This window comes from Dendrobates tinctorius, unplaced genomic scaffold (assembly GCF_039654945.1).
Source record: "Dendrobates tinctorius isolate UK_male_01 unplaced genomic scaffold, ASM3965494v1 ptg000093l, whole genome shotgun sequence".
In the NCBI taxonomy this organism is placed as follows: domain Eukaryota; kingdom Metazoa; phylum Chordata; class Amphibia; order Anura; family Dendrobatidae; genus Dendrobates; species Dendrobates tinctorius.
This window is the reverse complement of record NW_027361761.1, coordinates 28,927,938-28,940,769: the sequence shown is the minus strand read 5'-3', so window position 1 is coordinate 28,940,769 and position 12,832 is coordinate 28,927,938. Positions and strand designations below refer to the sequence as shown.

Genomic DNA, 12,832 nt, shown 5'->3' with positions numbered 1-12,832 from the left:
GGGGTTCAAAAATTTCTTCTGCTATCTCCTTCAGTACTCTGGGGTGTAATTCATCTGGACCTGGAGACTTGAATTCATTTAGGTTAGCTAAGTGTTTCCTCACTATATTTCTGTTTATAAATATCCTGGAATCTTCTATTCCCTTAATGGGACAGTGAAGAACAGTTGATGTTACATTTCCTTTCTGAGAGAAAGCAGATGCAAAATAGGAATTTAAAAGTTCGGCCTTCTCAACATCCTGTCTTACCATTTCATCATTTTCATCCTGTAAAAATCCTATAGCATCTTTGACTTTTCTTTTACTTTTGACATATCCCCAAAATCCTTTATTATTGCTTTTGACATCTCTTGCAAGCCTCAATTCATTGTCAGCTTTAGATAATCTGATTTGTGCCCTACAGGTTCTGCAGACAGCATTATATTCTTCTTTAGATATGCCTCCCTCTTTCCATTTTATAAACATTTTTTTCTTCCTTTTTAGCATGTGCTTAAGTTCTGTGTTCACCCATCCTGGTTTCCTTAAATGCTTCCTATTCTTCCCTCTTTTCGGAATTGTTAACAATTGTGCTTTGAGAATTTCATTTTTCAAGATTTCCCATCCTTCCTGGACATTTTTGTCTGTAAGGATATCCAGCCATTGGATCCCTCCAATTCTCTTTCTGAATCCCTTAAAATCTGCCTTTCTGAAATCTAACCTTGACGTCTGAGTCTTCACAGGTCTTCCTCCTCTAGTTATCCAAAATTCTAAAATAGCATGGTTGCTGCCTCCTAGGGTCCCAGCCACTTTTACCTCCTCAACCATTTCCTCCCTGTTTATAAGGATTAGATCCAAGGTAGCAGTTTCCCTTGTTTTCTCCCCTACCTTTTGGAAAATAAAGTTGTCAGCAAGAGAGGATAAGAATTTCCTTGACCTGTTAGTTTTGCCTGAGAGAGATTCCCAACAAATGTCTGGATAGTTGAAATCTCCCATGACAACTATGTCATTTTTTAGAGAACTTGGCCATTTGATGCATAAAGAGTTCATCCATATCTTCAGCTTGCACAGGCGGTCTGTAGTAAATGCCTACAATGGTGTCCTTTCCATTGTTCTGTCCTTGTATTCTTACCCAAACAGTTTCCACAGAACTCCCAGTCTCTGAAGCTTCAATCTCTGTGCAGATATACGCGTTTCTAACATACAATGCGACACCTCCTCCTCGTTTGTCAAGTCTGTTTCTTGCAAATAAGTTGTATCCTTCTAGTCTTGTATTCCAATCATGTGTAGCGTCCCACCAAGTCTCAGTGATTCCAATGACATCATATTTCTTTTCCTGTGTTAGTAGTTCCAATTCTCCTTGTTTGTTGCCCATGCTTTGTGCATTAGTATAGAAACATTTTAGTTTGTGATTGGTTTCTCTTTCTCCAATATTTGTATTAATTAGTTTCTTTTGTCTTTATTCTTCCTTTCCACTTCTAATAGCAGAGTTCTCAATAGCATTTGTCAGGTGTTTGGCTTTTTCTGGTCTTTTGCTTCCCTTCCCATGTTGTTCTAGTTTAAAGCTCTCCTTACAAGTGTAGCAAGGCGACTTCCAAATGCATGTTTTCCAGTCTTCGTAAGGTGCACCCCATCTCTAGCAAGTAGTCCATCGTAAAGGTAATTCAATCCGTGATCCATAAATCCAAATCGTTGCTGACGGCACCATCGACGTAGCCAGTTGTTCACCTGCAGAATCTTATTCCACCTCCTTGTTCCATGGCCATCCACTGGGAGGATGGAAGAGAAGACCACCTGCGCTCCCAGTTCTTTCACTTTCTTGCCTAAGTCTTCAAAGTCTCTGCAGATAGTTTCCAGGTCGTTTCTTGCGGTGTCATTTGTCCCCACGTGTAGTAGCAGGAATGGGTAGTCATCTGTAGGTCTGAAGAGTCCGGATATCCTGTCAGACACATCTTTAATTTTTGCACCTGGAAGACAGCACATTTCTCTTGACGTTATATCCGGTCTGCAGATAGTGGCCTCTGTTGCTCTCAAAAGGGAATCCCCCATGACCACCACTCTTCGTTTCTTCTTCACAACGCTTTTCTTTCTCCATGCAGGAGGACTCTGAAGGCGTACAAGGTTGCTGTTTGTGGGCAAAGTCTTATCCTGATGTATATCTTCATCGTTTTCCTGCGTGAGAGCCTGGTACTGGTTCCTAAGAAGTATGGGTGCTGACTGCATCCTGATCCTCTTGCTTCTCTGGGTCACATGTTTCCATTCCTCTGTTTCTTCAGGTGCACTTCGAATTTCTTCTCTTTCTGTAACATGAAGAGATAATTCTGCTCTGTCTAAGAACTCTTCACCTTCCTTAATGATCTTCAACGTAGCTAACCTCTCTTCGAGATTTTGCAACTCTTCCTCCAACAGGGACACAAGCTTGCATTTGTGGCATGTGAAGTTTGGCTTTTCCACTGGTAAGTCTGTGAACATGTAGCAAGAAATGCAGCTCACCAAATGGCTCCTGGCATCTTCCATATTGAGATTTCTTAAAAACTATGAAAGATGAGCCAAAATTCCGATTTCCTCTTTTCAGCTGCAACGGCCAAAACCCAGTGATCGTTGAACTGGCGAAGACTCTTCACTTATCCCAGAAGGCACTGGGAATATGCAAATGATCTCCTCAAGACTCTTCCCCTGGTTTTTGTTTCATTCCTGTGCCATTGGGGTCCATTTTCCTGGTAACACCCATTCTGGCAAAGATCTGACACTACTATCAACTGCTTTCCTACTCTTAACAAACTTAATCAATTTTGCAAACATTTTTATTCAAAACAATCCCACTTCTGACACCAATTTGTATTGTAAGGGTTCCAATGGATTGTAAAGAATAAGAAAATGCTCACACAAGAATTGAATTTACTAAATTGATTTACTTAATAAGTGATAAGATCAAATAATAAACAGTATAAACAATAAATATACACATGACTTAAACATACATTACTCAGGTAGAATTTAGGTCCATCTCTTTCTCATCTCCGTGTCCTCTTCTGGTCTGATCATCTCCCCTCTGTGTCCCTCTGCTCATCAGTCCCTTTTTATATCCCCCAAAAGCATCCAAATGTGACTTAAGGGCCTGTCACACTAAGCGATATCGCTAGCAATATCGCTATAACGTCACTGGCTTTTGTGACGTTATAGCGATATTGCTAGCGATATCGCCATGTCTCATACATACCTCCGACAGCTCCCCCTCTGGTTATCGCTGATTGCGCGAGAATGTCCTGGACCATTTCTGTGACGACGAGCGATGCGTGGACGCGGGCGGGAGGACATCAGGATAGCCTCGTCTGGCAGGTAAGTAGCGACCCCCGACCCCTGCGATGTCGCTGGTGAATTCTGCCTGTGTGGCAGCTCACTAGCGACTGCTTAGCGATGCACCAGCGATCCTGACCGCGTCATATCGCTGGTCGGGATCGCTGGTGCATCACTAAGTGTGACAGTACCTTTAGTTAAAAAGCTTTGATCTATCCTTGAATGCTAATGAGAAAGTTCCTTGAAACCAAATAGATGAGATTTCACCAGATAACATCCTTGGGAACATGTGCACAACCAATCTAATTATGGCAACAAAGGTCCTTTGTTGGTAGATAAATGTAAACCAGTTATTTGCTCTGCTTGAACAATTTGACCATCTGGTTGAATAAGTCAATTACCTTCTAGGAAATATCAAAGAGATGAGACATATATATATATATATATATACACACAGACACAATAGATTAATACCAACTATTGATATGGTTACAATTAATTGGAGTGTTGAAACCATTAAAAATAACTCATAGTATAAAGTAGCCAAACAAGAAAAAAAAATCTAAATCTAGCATTGCTCTAATTGCACCGATCTTTAGAATAAAAAGTCATTTAAATACTTTTACCTCACAAGGAATGGCTTAAAAAATAAAACCAATTCATCTGCTGTTGATTTTTTTCATTCTGCCTCCCAAAGATTGCAGTAAGTCTCAACCATATAAGTCTATGGGTGCGTGTGAAACTTCACCTGAGTTCAGTGTGATTCCAGCCAATGCTGGCATCAAAGGAGATGGAGAGATTACATTTCCTCTGCAGTTGTGCTGTGATCCTATCATGCAAGAGCATCAGAAACACAGCACTGACACTTGGCTCTTGCTCTGCTGCCAGTGTGAGCTAAGTGTCATTAGCATATTGTGTCCAATGCAAGATTCATTAGCAGGACGCTGCCTTAGATGGAAACCCCAATGTAAGTGCTCAGCGTAGATCGCAGGATAAATGTGATCCAAATTTTTATCTAAAATGGTCCTAAAGCTTTAACTTAATCCACAAAAAAGAAAGTGTCCACTCAGGTTCACCATCCGTTAATGGAAATATAGTGGGCTTCCGGGTTACTGGTAGCACAAAGGCTCTAGAATAGTGCTATGGCTCCTTGTCCTTCTAAAGCCTCAACATGTTTGTTATTTCTGCTGTTCTGGCACCTCAGTGGTTCTCCCAGTGGGTCTCATGGCATCTGCAAATCATAACAGCAAAATCTGCACTACAGTATGGCGCTTCTTCCCTCCTGCGCTTTTCACTGTGCATGAAAAGTACTTCCTGATTACATGTAGGGTATTGAACACTCATGACAACACACTGAGGTCCATTTTACCTACCTCATATTAGCCCCTACAAACATGTAATTTTTGGGGCAAAGACAAGATTTTAGTAGTAGAAATTACATTTTTGCTTATTCCCCACCAAATCGTATTAAATTCTTAGGACATGCAGTGTCAACCTACTCACTGTAACCTTGGATAATTTCATTTGGGGGTGTATTTGTAAAATGGGGCCATTTAGGGGGATTTCTGATGTACTGGCTCATTGACGTATACAGGAGAAAATTTAATAATTTTTTCTTCACTGCCCAATGGTATGAAATTAAATGACAACCATGGAATCAACATGCTCACTACAGCCCTGGATGAATTCATTTGGTGGTGTAGTTTGTAAATTGGGAGCACTTATGGGGAGTTCTACTTTTCTTGCACCTTAGGGTCTCTCCCAGTATCAAAAAAAATGAGGGCCTACAAGTCCATGGAATCTCACGCCTCCCGAAGAAGCAGTGCAAAATGCGCATCGGGGCCGAGGGACGTCCAGGCATCTCCACCCGCAGTCACAGGTATAGAATCGTCCAGCCTTTACTATATTCACCAGCATCACTATTACCTCTATTGAGGTTAACTTTTGGGGATATTCAGATACAGCTGCTTTTATGCAGCAATGAAATGTCTTAATATATTGGGTGTATCCCTTTATTTGGTCTTTGGTGAATTGTGGTGTTAGGATGTGAGATTCCATGGACTTGTAGTCCCTGCTTATTTCATGTTCCAGCACTTTTCTTGTGTATATTTGTGTCTTTTTGAGCAATAAAATCTAAAACTTTAAGGATACACTATCGTGTGGGGTCAACATTTTTTCACGTTGCTACCACAAAAGTAATAATTTTATAATTAAACAATATATTAATTGTAATTCTACAAATGCAGTCCATAAAATAGATTGCAGCGCTTGCAAACTCTCATATGTGGGGTACACTTCCAGAAAACTTAAAGAACGCATTTGAGAACACCTGTATGATATTACTAATACCAATAATTTGGATCGCAATGTGTCAGCCGCATCAAAACATTTTATTACACATTATGCCCATAATACAGCATATTTCCAGGTTCAAGGATTTGAACATATTAGCATGCCTCTACGTGGAGGAGATACCAGGCGGCATCTCCTCACATGTTAAGCTTTCTGGATCCATCATTTAAATACCAGATTCCCTGGTGGATTAAACAAATGTAACGAATTAATGTTACACTATTGTTAATGTATTTATTTTTTTCATCTTTAATTTTTAAGTAATATGCGATATTTGTTTTCAGCATGTAAAGGACCTTTTCGATATGTCATGTGATCTTAGGATGTGTCGTTATGAGTGATTTCCCCTCTATATAGAGGGCTGTGTACTGTTATTGTCATTGCTTGGAAAAAAATTCTGTCCGTGTTTTGGCAATGTTCTCAGGAGAGCATGTCACCATATGTTGAATTTTAATATGACCAAATAAAGATAATTGTTTTTAAAGAGCTGGAGCCAAACTTTTTTTGCCTATGGTTTTTCACGTTTGCCTCCATGGAGCTCCGAGCACCAGTGGTGGTTACTGGTGAGCTGGCTTATACCCTTTTATACTCTCTCCCAATGTGACATGACATCCTTAAACCAATCCAGCAAGCTCTTAAATCCAATATGTCACTTATTCCCTTCAGAGTTTTACTCTGTGCTTCAAAAGTAGTTTTCAATCACATACGTGATATTGTGGTACACAGGAGAATTAGTGAAGCAAATTGTACCATTCATTTTCTTATTCTTTTTGAAAACTCAAATCTGGGGCCGAAGCAACATTTTAGTATAAAAATTGTTATGTTATAAAAGTTAAAACAATCAATACACCCCCAGATGAATTCCTAAAGAGGTTTAGTTTCCAAGGTGTCGTCACTTGTGGGAATTTCTGCTATTTTGGCATGTCAGGTGCTCTTCAATCTTTATGTAGGAAGTAGTAGAATTTTCATATTTTTTTCTTCCATGTTGCTTTAATTCCGGGAAAGCACTTGAAGGGTTGATAAACTTACTGAGTGTGGTTTTGAGCACGTTGCGGGTCCTATATGATGAAAAAATAGCCTAAAGTCACACTCCTCAGTCACTTCAAATGAGAACTGGTCCTTAAAGAAAATAGTTTAGTAAATTTTGTTGGATAAAAGTTGATCAGCAATTTATAATTTTTCCCTTCTAATTTCTGAACCCCCCAAAAATAAATGTTTTAAAAATGATGCTGATGTAAAGTAGAGATATGGCAAATGGCATTTAGTAACCATTGTATGTCATAAGTTTTTCACCTTTGAACTAGAAAGTCTTAAGTTTGAAAATTGATACAGGAAAGATGAATATCTTTGTACCGTGTTAGCCAGTAGATAGAAAAATATTCAGAATTGAGAGTCCTCAGAATCAACCATTGAGGACTCTCAATTCTGAATATGTTTGAAAATTGAACATTTTTCAAAATTTTCTCCAAACTCCATTTTTCACAAGTGAAAGCAAAAAATATCTACCTGAATTTACTACTAACAAACTACAGTGTCTCACAAAATAAAAATCTTAGAATCACTGGGACACACTGAAGCATTCCAGAGTTCACCACATAACGCGACTCTGGTCAATATTGTAAAACTTTGCTTGGCCAAAACGGAGAAGACAGGCTCAGGGGTGAGGAAAAAAAAGAACAACCTTTAATAACTATTAGGAAAAAAAAAAGTTTTAGCTGCATATTGTGGGAAAAAATGAATTATATTTTATTTCTCATTTATATTGTACATGGCTTCTGCATCTATTCATCATATCTATAAATATGATAGAAAAAAAGAGACTAATCCAATGATTATAAATGTAGTAATCCTTTATTCGTACATTAAATTAAAGGGATATACATATTAAAACCATTTAAAATATAGAAATTTTTTTTGGTGCACAAACAAGTCCAAGGGAAAATATAAAAGCATTAATATCAGTGGTAACTATTTTACAGAGAAATATCATCCATATACACCTGAAAGACTCTCAATCAAGACACAACAATAGTTGTAATTACTGCTCTGGCAAAAATTAAGAGACCACCACATCTGATTCCTGTCATGGGCAGCTCATTCTCCAGACTTGAATTCCATTGAAAACCTCTGGAATGTAATCAAGAGGATGATGGTTAGTCACAAGCCATCAAACAAAGAAGAACTGCTTACATTTTTGCGCCAGAAGCAGTGTAAAAGGATGAAGGCACGCATGCCAAGATGCATGAGAGCTGTTCTCACAATCATGGTTATTCCAAAAAATATTGATTTCTGAACACTTCCAGAGTTAAAACATTAGTATTGTCATTTCTAAATGATTCTGAACTTGTTTTCTTTGCATTATTAAAGGTCTGAACGTACTTTTAAATTTTTACCATTTTTCTGTCAGAAAAAAAATATTGCTTGTAAATTCAGAGACATGTTGTCTGAAGTTTAAAGACTAAAAGAACAATTTACATTTCACTCAAAAATATAACTATAAAGAGAAAAATCAGAGAAACTGAACATTTAAAAGTGGTCTCTAATTTTTGCCAGAGCTGTATGTAAGATGAAAAAGTATATACAAAAAAAAAAAAAAAAAAACACAAAATGAAATTCCTTTATGAAATTTGTTTTGCATGGCTTCCTCAGAAGGGGTTTCTCAAACCCCATTTTACCCTGTGCCATTTCTCATTATTACACAACTTCACTTATGGACATCTATGGCTGATTTCTTTGCATATGTGGATTGGATGGTTTGTTACCGACATCTAGTGAGAATTTCATGTCAATAGCACCTTTAAAGATGCATTTACTTACAAAATTGAAGACTAGTTTAAGATTTATTTCACCTGCTGTTTCTATCTATACATCCATTTGCAAAAAGATTAAAAAATGCAACACTACAAAAAAATTGATAGTTTATTACTTGCAAGACATAATCTTTCATTTCTACCACACAGACAAATGTCGTTATGCATTTCAACCCACTAACACTCATATTTGTTCTAAACACTAGTCCAGTGTCCCGGATTTTCTCGGGAGATGATCAGTTCTAATGCTTTAAGAAAAAAAAAAATAGACAGTTCTGTTATTTCCTTATAATAATAATGTCAGTTGGTACAAGACTATTCTGTAAGATTTGTTGGGTCAGTTTATGGCTATAAACAATGGATGAAAGAATCGTGCATGACAAACGTATATTTATATGAAGAGATAGAACCAGTTTCTCTTTTGGTGAAAGCAGGAGGAGGTTGAGATGTGACTGTAGGGGGCAGAATAAATTCAAAACTAAGTAAATTAGCATTTTACTAGAAGCATAAACAATGCTAAGGTGGGTACCTCCCTGATACCATAATGGAACAATCAGCTCTTTCAACAGGGTAATAAAGAACAATTAGTTCTACATGAATGTCCAACTTCTAGGAGACACCTTAATCTGTAATTCAATGGAGGCTATTGACACCCAGTTAGCCAATGAGGAGGATGGACATAAATTTCAGGTAGATACTTCCCTATAAAAGTTAGACATTCATGTGCCTTGTTGAATTATTCCTGAGAACTTCTTTGTGGAGATAGGACCTCTCAGACCTAACCAGAAGAAAGCAAAGTCATTCAACTTTTTTTGGATCAGAACCAAATTTATCATCAACATCACCAAAATCCCAACCCAGGTAAGACTACTCTTCTATAGTAGATCCATTGGTGTTAATTATTGTGTTCAGGATCTTCTTGTTATATGACCAGTAAACAGTTACATCCCTTTCTTGTAACATTAAATGTGACAAATTATAGTTTTCATATGTTTTAATAACTAAAAATATCTCTAGATACAAACACTCTTGTATTACTGTAGAACTGTTTTGAATTATCCTTATTTTGACTTTGAATACAATATCTTCATAGAAAGATTGATGACAACCAATATGCTCACCAATATACCTTTTTTCAAGGGTTGTCAACCATCCTTTCCTGAAAAGCAATGTCTTTCTTAATAGGTTTCTAAATTGTTATGTAGCCTAAGATAGATGTTCACAGAAACCAGGAATATGTTCATTACGTGATGTTTTATTAATCACATTCCTTATATTTTCCTACAGAGTCACAGGGAGTTTGTTGTTTAGCAAAAAGAATCAACTTCCAAGCAGCAATGGCCGCCTTCCATGTCTTGAAGATTCAGAATATTTATGAATGCTACAACACCATCAAGGAGCTGGGCCAGGGGTCATATGGAAAAGTTGTACTGGCACAGGAGAGATCAACAGGTATGTGAACAAGACAAAAAGAAAGATGGTCATTTACCTAAATGGTTTAAATAAAAGTGGCAAATTCTGAATAAAAAAGTGATAATGATTTTAACTGGCCATAGAGATGAGAGATTTCTCTGAAGGTCATTGGAAAATCCAGATTATTCTAGTAGCATCAGCTATAAACTCCCCATACATATAGGACTAAAACCATACAAATCTCCCACATTTGTTGTTGAATGATCAGTATTGCATGTGTATGGGGGACAACCAACTATTAATGCTAGACACCATGTTGGATTATAGAAATACTGTATGAAAATGAAGAGGTTGGGAAAAATAGATTTTGACCAAATAAGCATGAGATGACATGAGATTGCAGATTAGGAATTGAGATCCCCAAAGATATCCTATGCCAGTGATTGAGATTATGTATTTTAATATAAAGTTTCTATGTGAGATCTGGGAGATTATTATAAACTCTTTTTGTTTGTTTTTTAGGAAAAGCCGTGGCTGCAAAATTAGTGAGGAAGGACAGAACTCTACTGAAAGCTTTTCTGACAGAGTTTTCTTTTTCAATCACCTTATCTGAGCACCCTCACATTATTACTACTTATCCAGTCTTTATTCGCACAATTAACCACTATGTATTGAGTCAAGAGTTGGCAGCAGCAGGCACCTTGCATGATATCATTCAAAGTGAGGTAAGTAAGGCCAACTCCATATGATTTCCTACAATCTACCAATGCTTTGTTTATAAAACACCATAGGCTAATGGTATACATCAACAGTCGGGGAGAATCTAGATATCACTGTAACTGGTAGCCAGTTAGCCATCTAATGTGTATAGGGTGCTTTGGGAATACATCAAACCTTTCCAGAGGTGGAAGAGAGGTCCATAACAATGCACTGTGTGATGCCACATTGCAAACACAGCAAGTTTTATCCACTATTGAATCCACTTTCCCAAAAATAGCAACATCCTAAATGTTTGGTATATTTGATTTGGATAAAGCACTGCACAAATAAATCTAAGTATAATTTTTCTGCAGGTTGGAATTCCTGAGGCTACTGTGAAGAGGTGTGCAAGACAGATCTCTTCAGCTCTAGACTACATGCATACTAGAGGGTTGGTGCACAGAGACCTGAAGTCGGACAATGTGTTGCTAATGGACGAAGATTGTTATCAAGTAAAGCTGAGTGACTTTGGTTTGACCCAACCTACAGGATACTTTGTGTTGTCCATGTCACATACTATCCCGAACATGTCTCCAGAGTTGTGCAAGTTGAAAGAGGGAGAATATTTACTCCTGAGCCCTACTACTGATTGCTGGGCTTTTGGGGTTCTGCTCTTTGTTGCTTTAACTGGATATTTTCCCTGGTTCGAAGCAACGAAAAATGACTCCATGTACCAAGTCTACAGCCACTGGAGAAAATGTCCAGACTGCATTCCACCACCTGCTTGTTGGAAGTTGTTGTCCAGTGAAGCCATATGTATGTTTGACAATCTACTGTCTCAATGTCCCTGTTCTCGACAGTCAGTTCTCTCCATATTCAATTACTTTAATTTTCTCTGGAAACCAAATGTCTGAGTATGGCCCATACCTGTCAGTTGAAGAGGGGGTTAGTTCTCCAAGATATTTGGAAAAACCTCCCTGCTGAATTTCATCAAAAACTGTGTGCAAGTTCAAGTAATTAATAGAACTGATGACGGCAGAGGGTGGTCACCAAATATTCATGTCATTTAGATTTGTTTTCTTCAATCATTTTGTAATTTATTAATTGATTAAAATAAAAGATTAAGACTTCTATTTTTGTCAGCTTGTTACTTTGCACATGCCTTAAACTTTTCCACAATACTGTATATCTAACCCTTTTAATATAACTTATGAGAAAGGAACACCACTGGTATATAGCTTATTATTTGCAATATTCATGAAATATTTAGCCTCCTTTAACAGAGATAAGTTGAGGCTGAGGAATTGTGTTGAAAAATTGTTACAGATATAGACTGATATTTTAATCCCTGCGTTGAAAACATTAGGTTAAATATATGGTCTCTGATAACAAAAGATTAGTAAAAAAAAAGAAAATGTGAAAAATAAAACATTCCATGTTGAGTAGCACTGTATCAATCACGATCTGACATCTCCCCCTTATCCTGTATAGTACTTTTTATTCTTTGAAACGGCCCTTAGAAAATTATTCAACATCATGCATGGATTATTAATAGTTAGAATTCATTCTTTATTCTCATCTACCTTTCCCTTGATACTTTGTGTGGGCTGGTGGTAATGGATAAGTTTGGTTAACTTATAGTCCTGCACCTGAATCACCCGACACTTCAAGATGGGTAATGTCTCAGTCAGAAGAGCACAATTTACTTTTTTGCATCAAAGTGGAATAATATTGGACTGGAAGATGGATTGGATCTTGCATACAATAAGATAAACTTGATGATAATGAAGGGAGTTTAAATTTTATGCTTCTTGACCCGGGACATAATTCATTTATCATCAGGATAAATGCTAGGTGGCAGCTGGAGATAAAAATATAAAAAACCTACTAAGTTGTGATATTCTGACATAACTGCAATTAGAACATTAATCTGTTGATAGTAATGGCCGATCATGGATTTATTAAAGAGATTTACAGCAGAAGGCTAGCAAGGAACCTTCCTTCTGACTATCAAACAAATAGGATAACATTGATCCCCTGGGGCATATAAATGGTTTTAAATATGTAAGTTGCTCCATAAATTGATTATCTGCCTGCCACAGCACAGCTTTGATTATTGCATAATATAACCCCAATTTCAAAACAATTAAGATATACTTGTCAAAACTGTTGTGCCCGGGTCTTATCCACCATTGTGCATTCCTTTGTCACCACTCTTTAGAAATCAGATATCTGAGGAGATAACTTCTGCAGTTTTGGGAGAGGATTGTTGTCCTGTTCTTGAATG

General features: G+C 37.4%; 1 protein-coding gene across 1 annotated transcript; it reads left to right on the top strand.

Moving 5' to 3' along the window:
• Window positions 1-6,155: 6,155 nt before the first annotated feature.
• Window positions 6,156-11,459, top strand: LOC141098637 (serine/threonine-protein kinase SBK1-like). Its single transcript, XM_073586606.1, has 4 exons — window positions 6,156-6,186; window positions 9,721-9,885; window positions 10,369-10,571; window positions 10,920-11,459. The coding sequence occupies exons 1-4, from the start codon at window positions 6,156-6,158 to the stop codon at window positions 11,457-11,459; spliced, it is 939 nt and encodes a 312-aa protein (XP_073442707.1).
• Window positions 11,460-12,832: the final 1,373 nt, after the last annotated feature.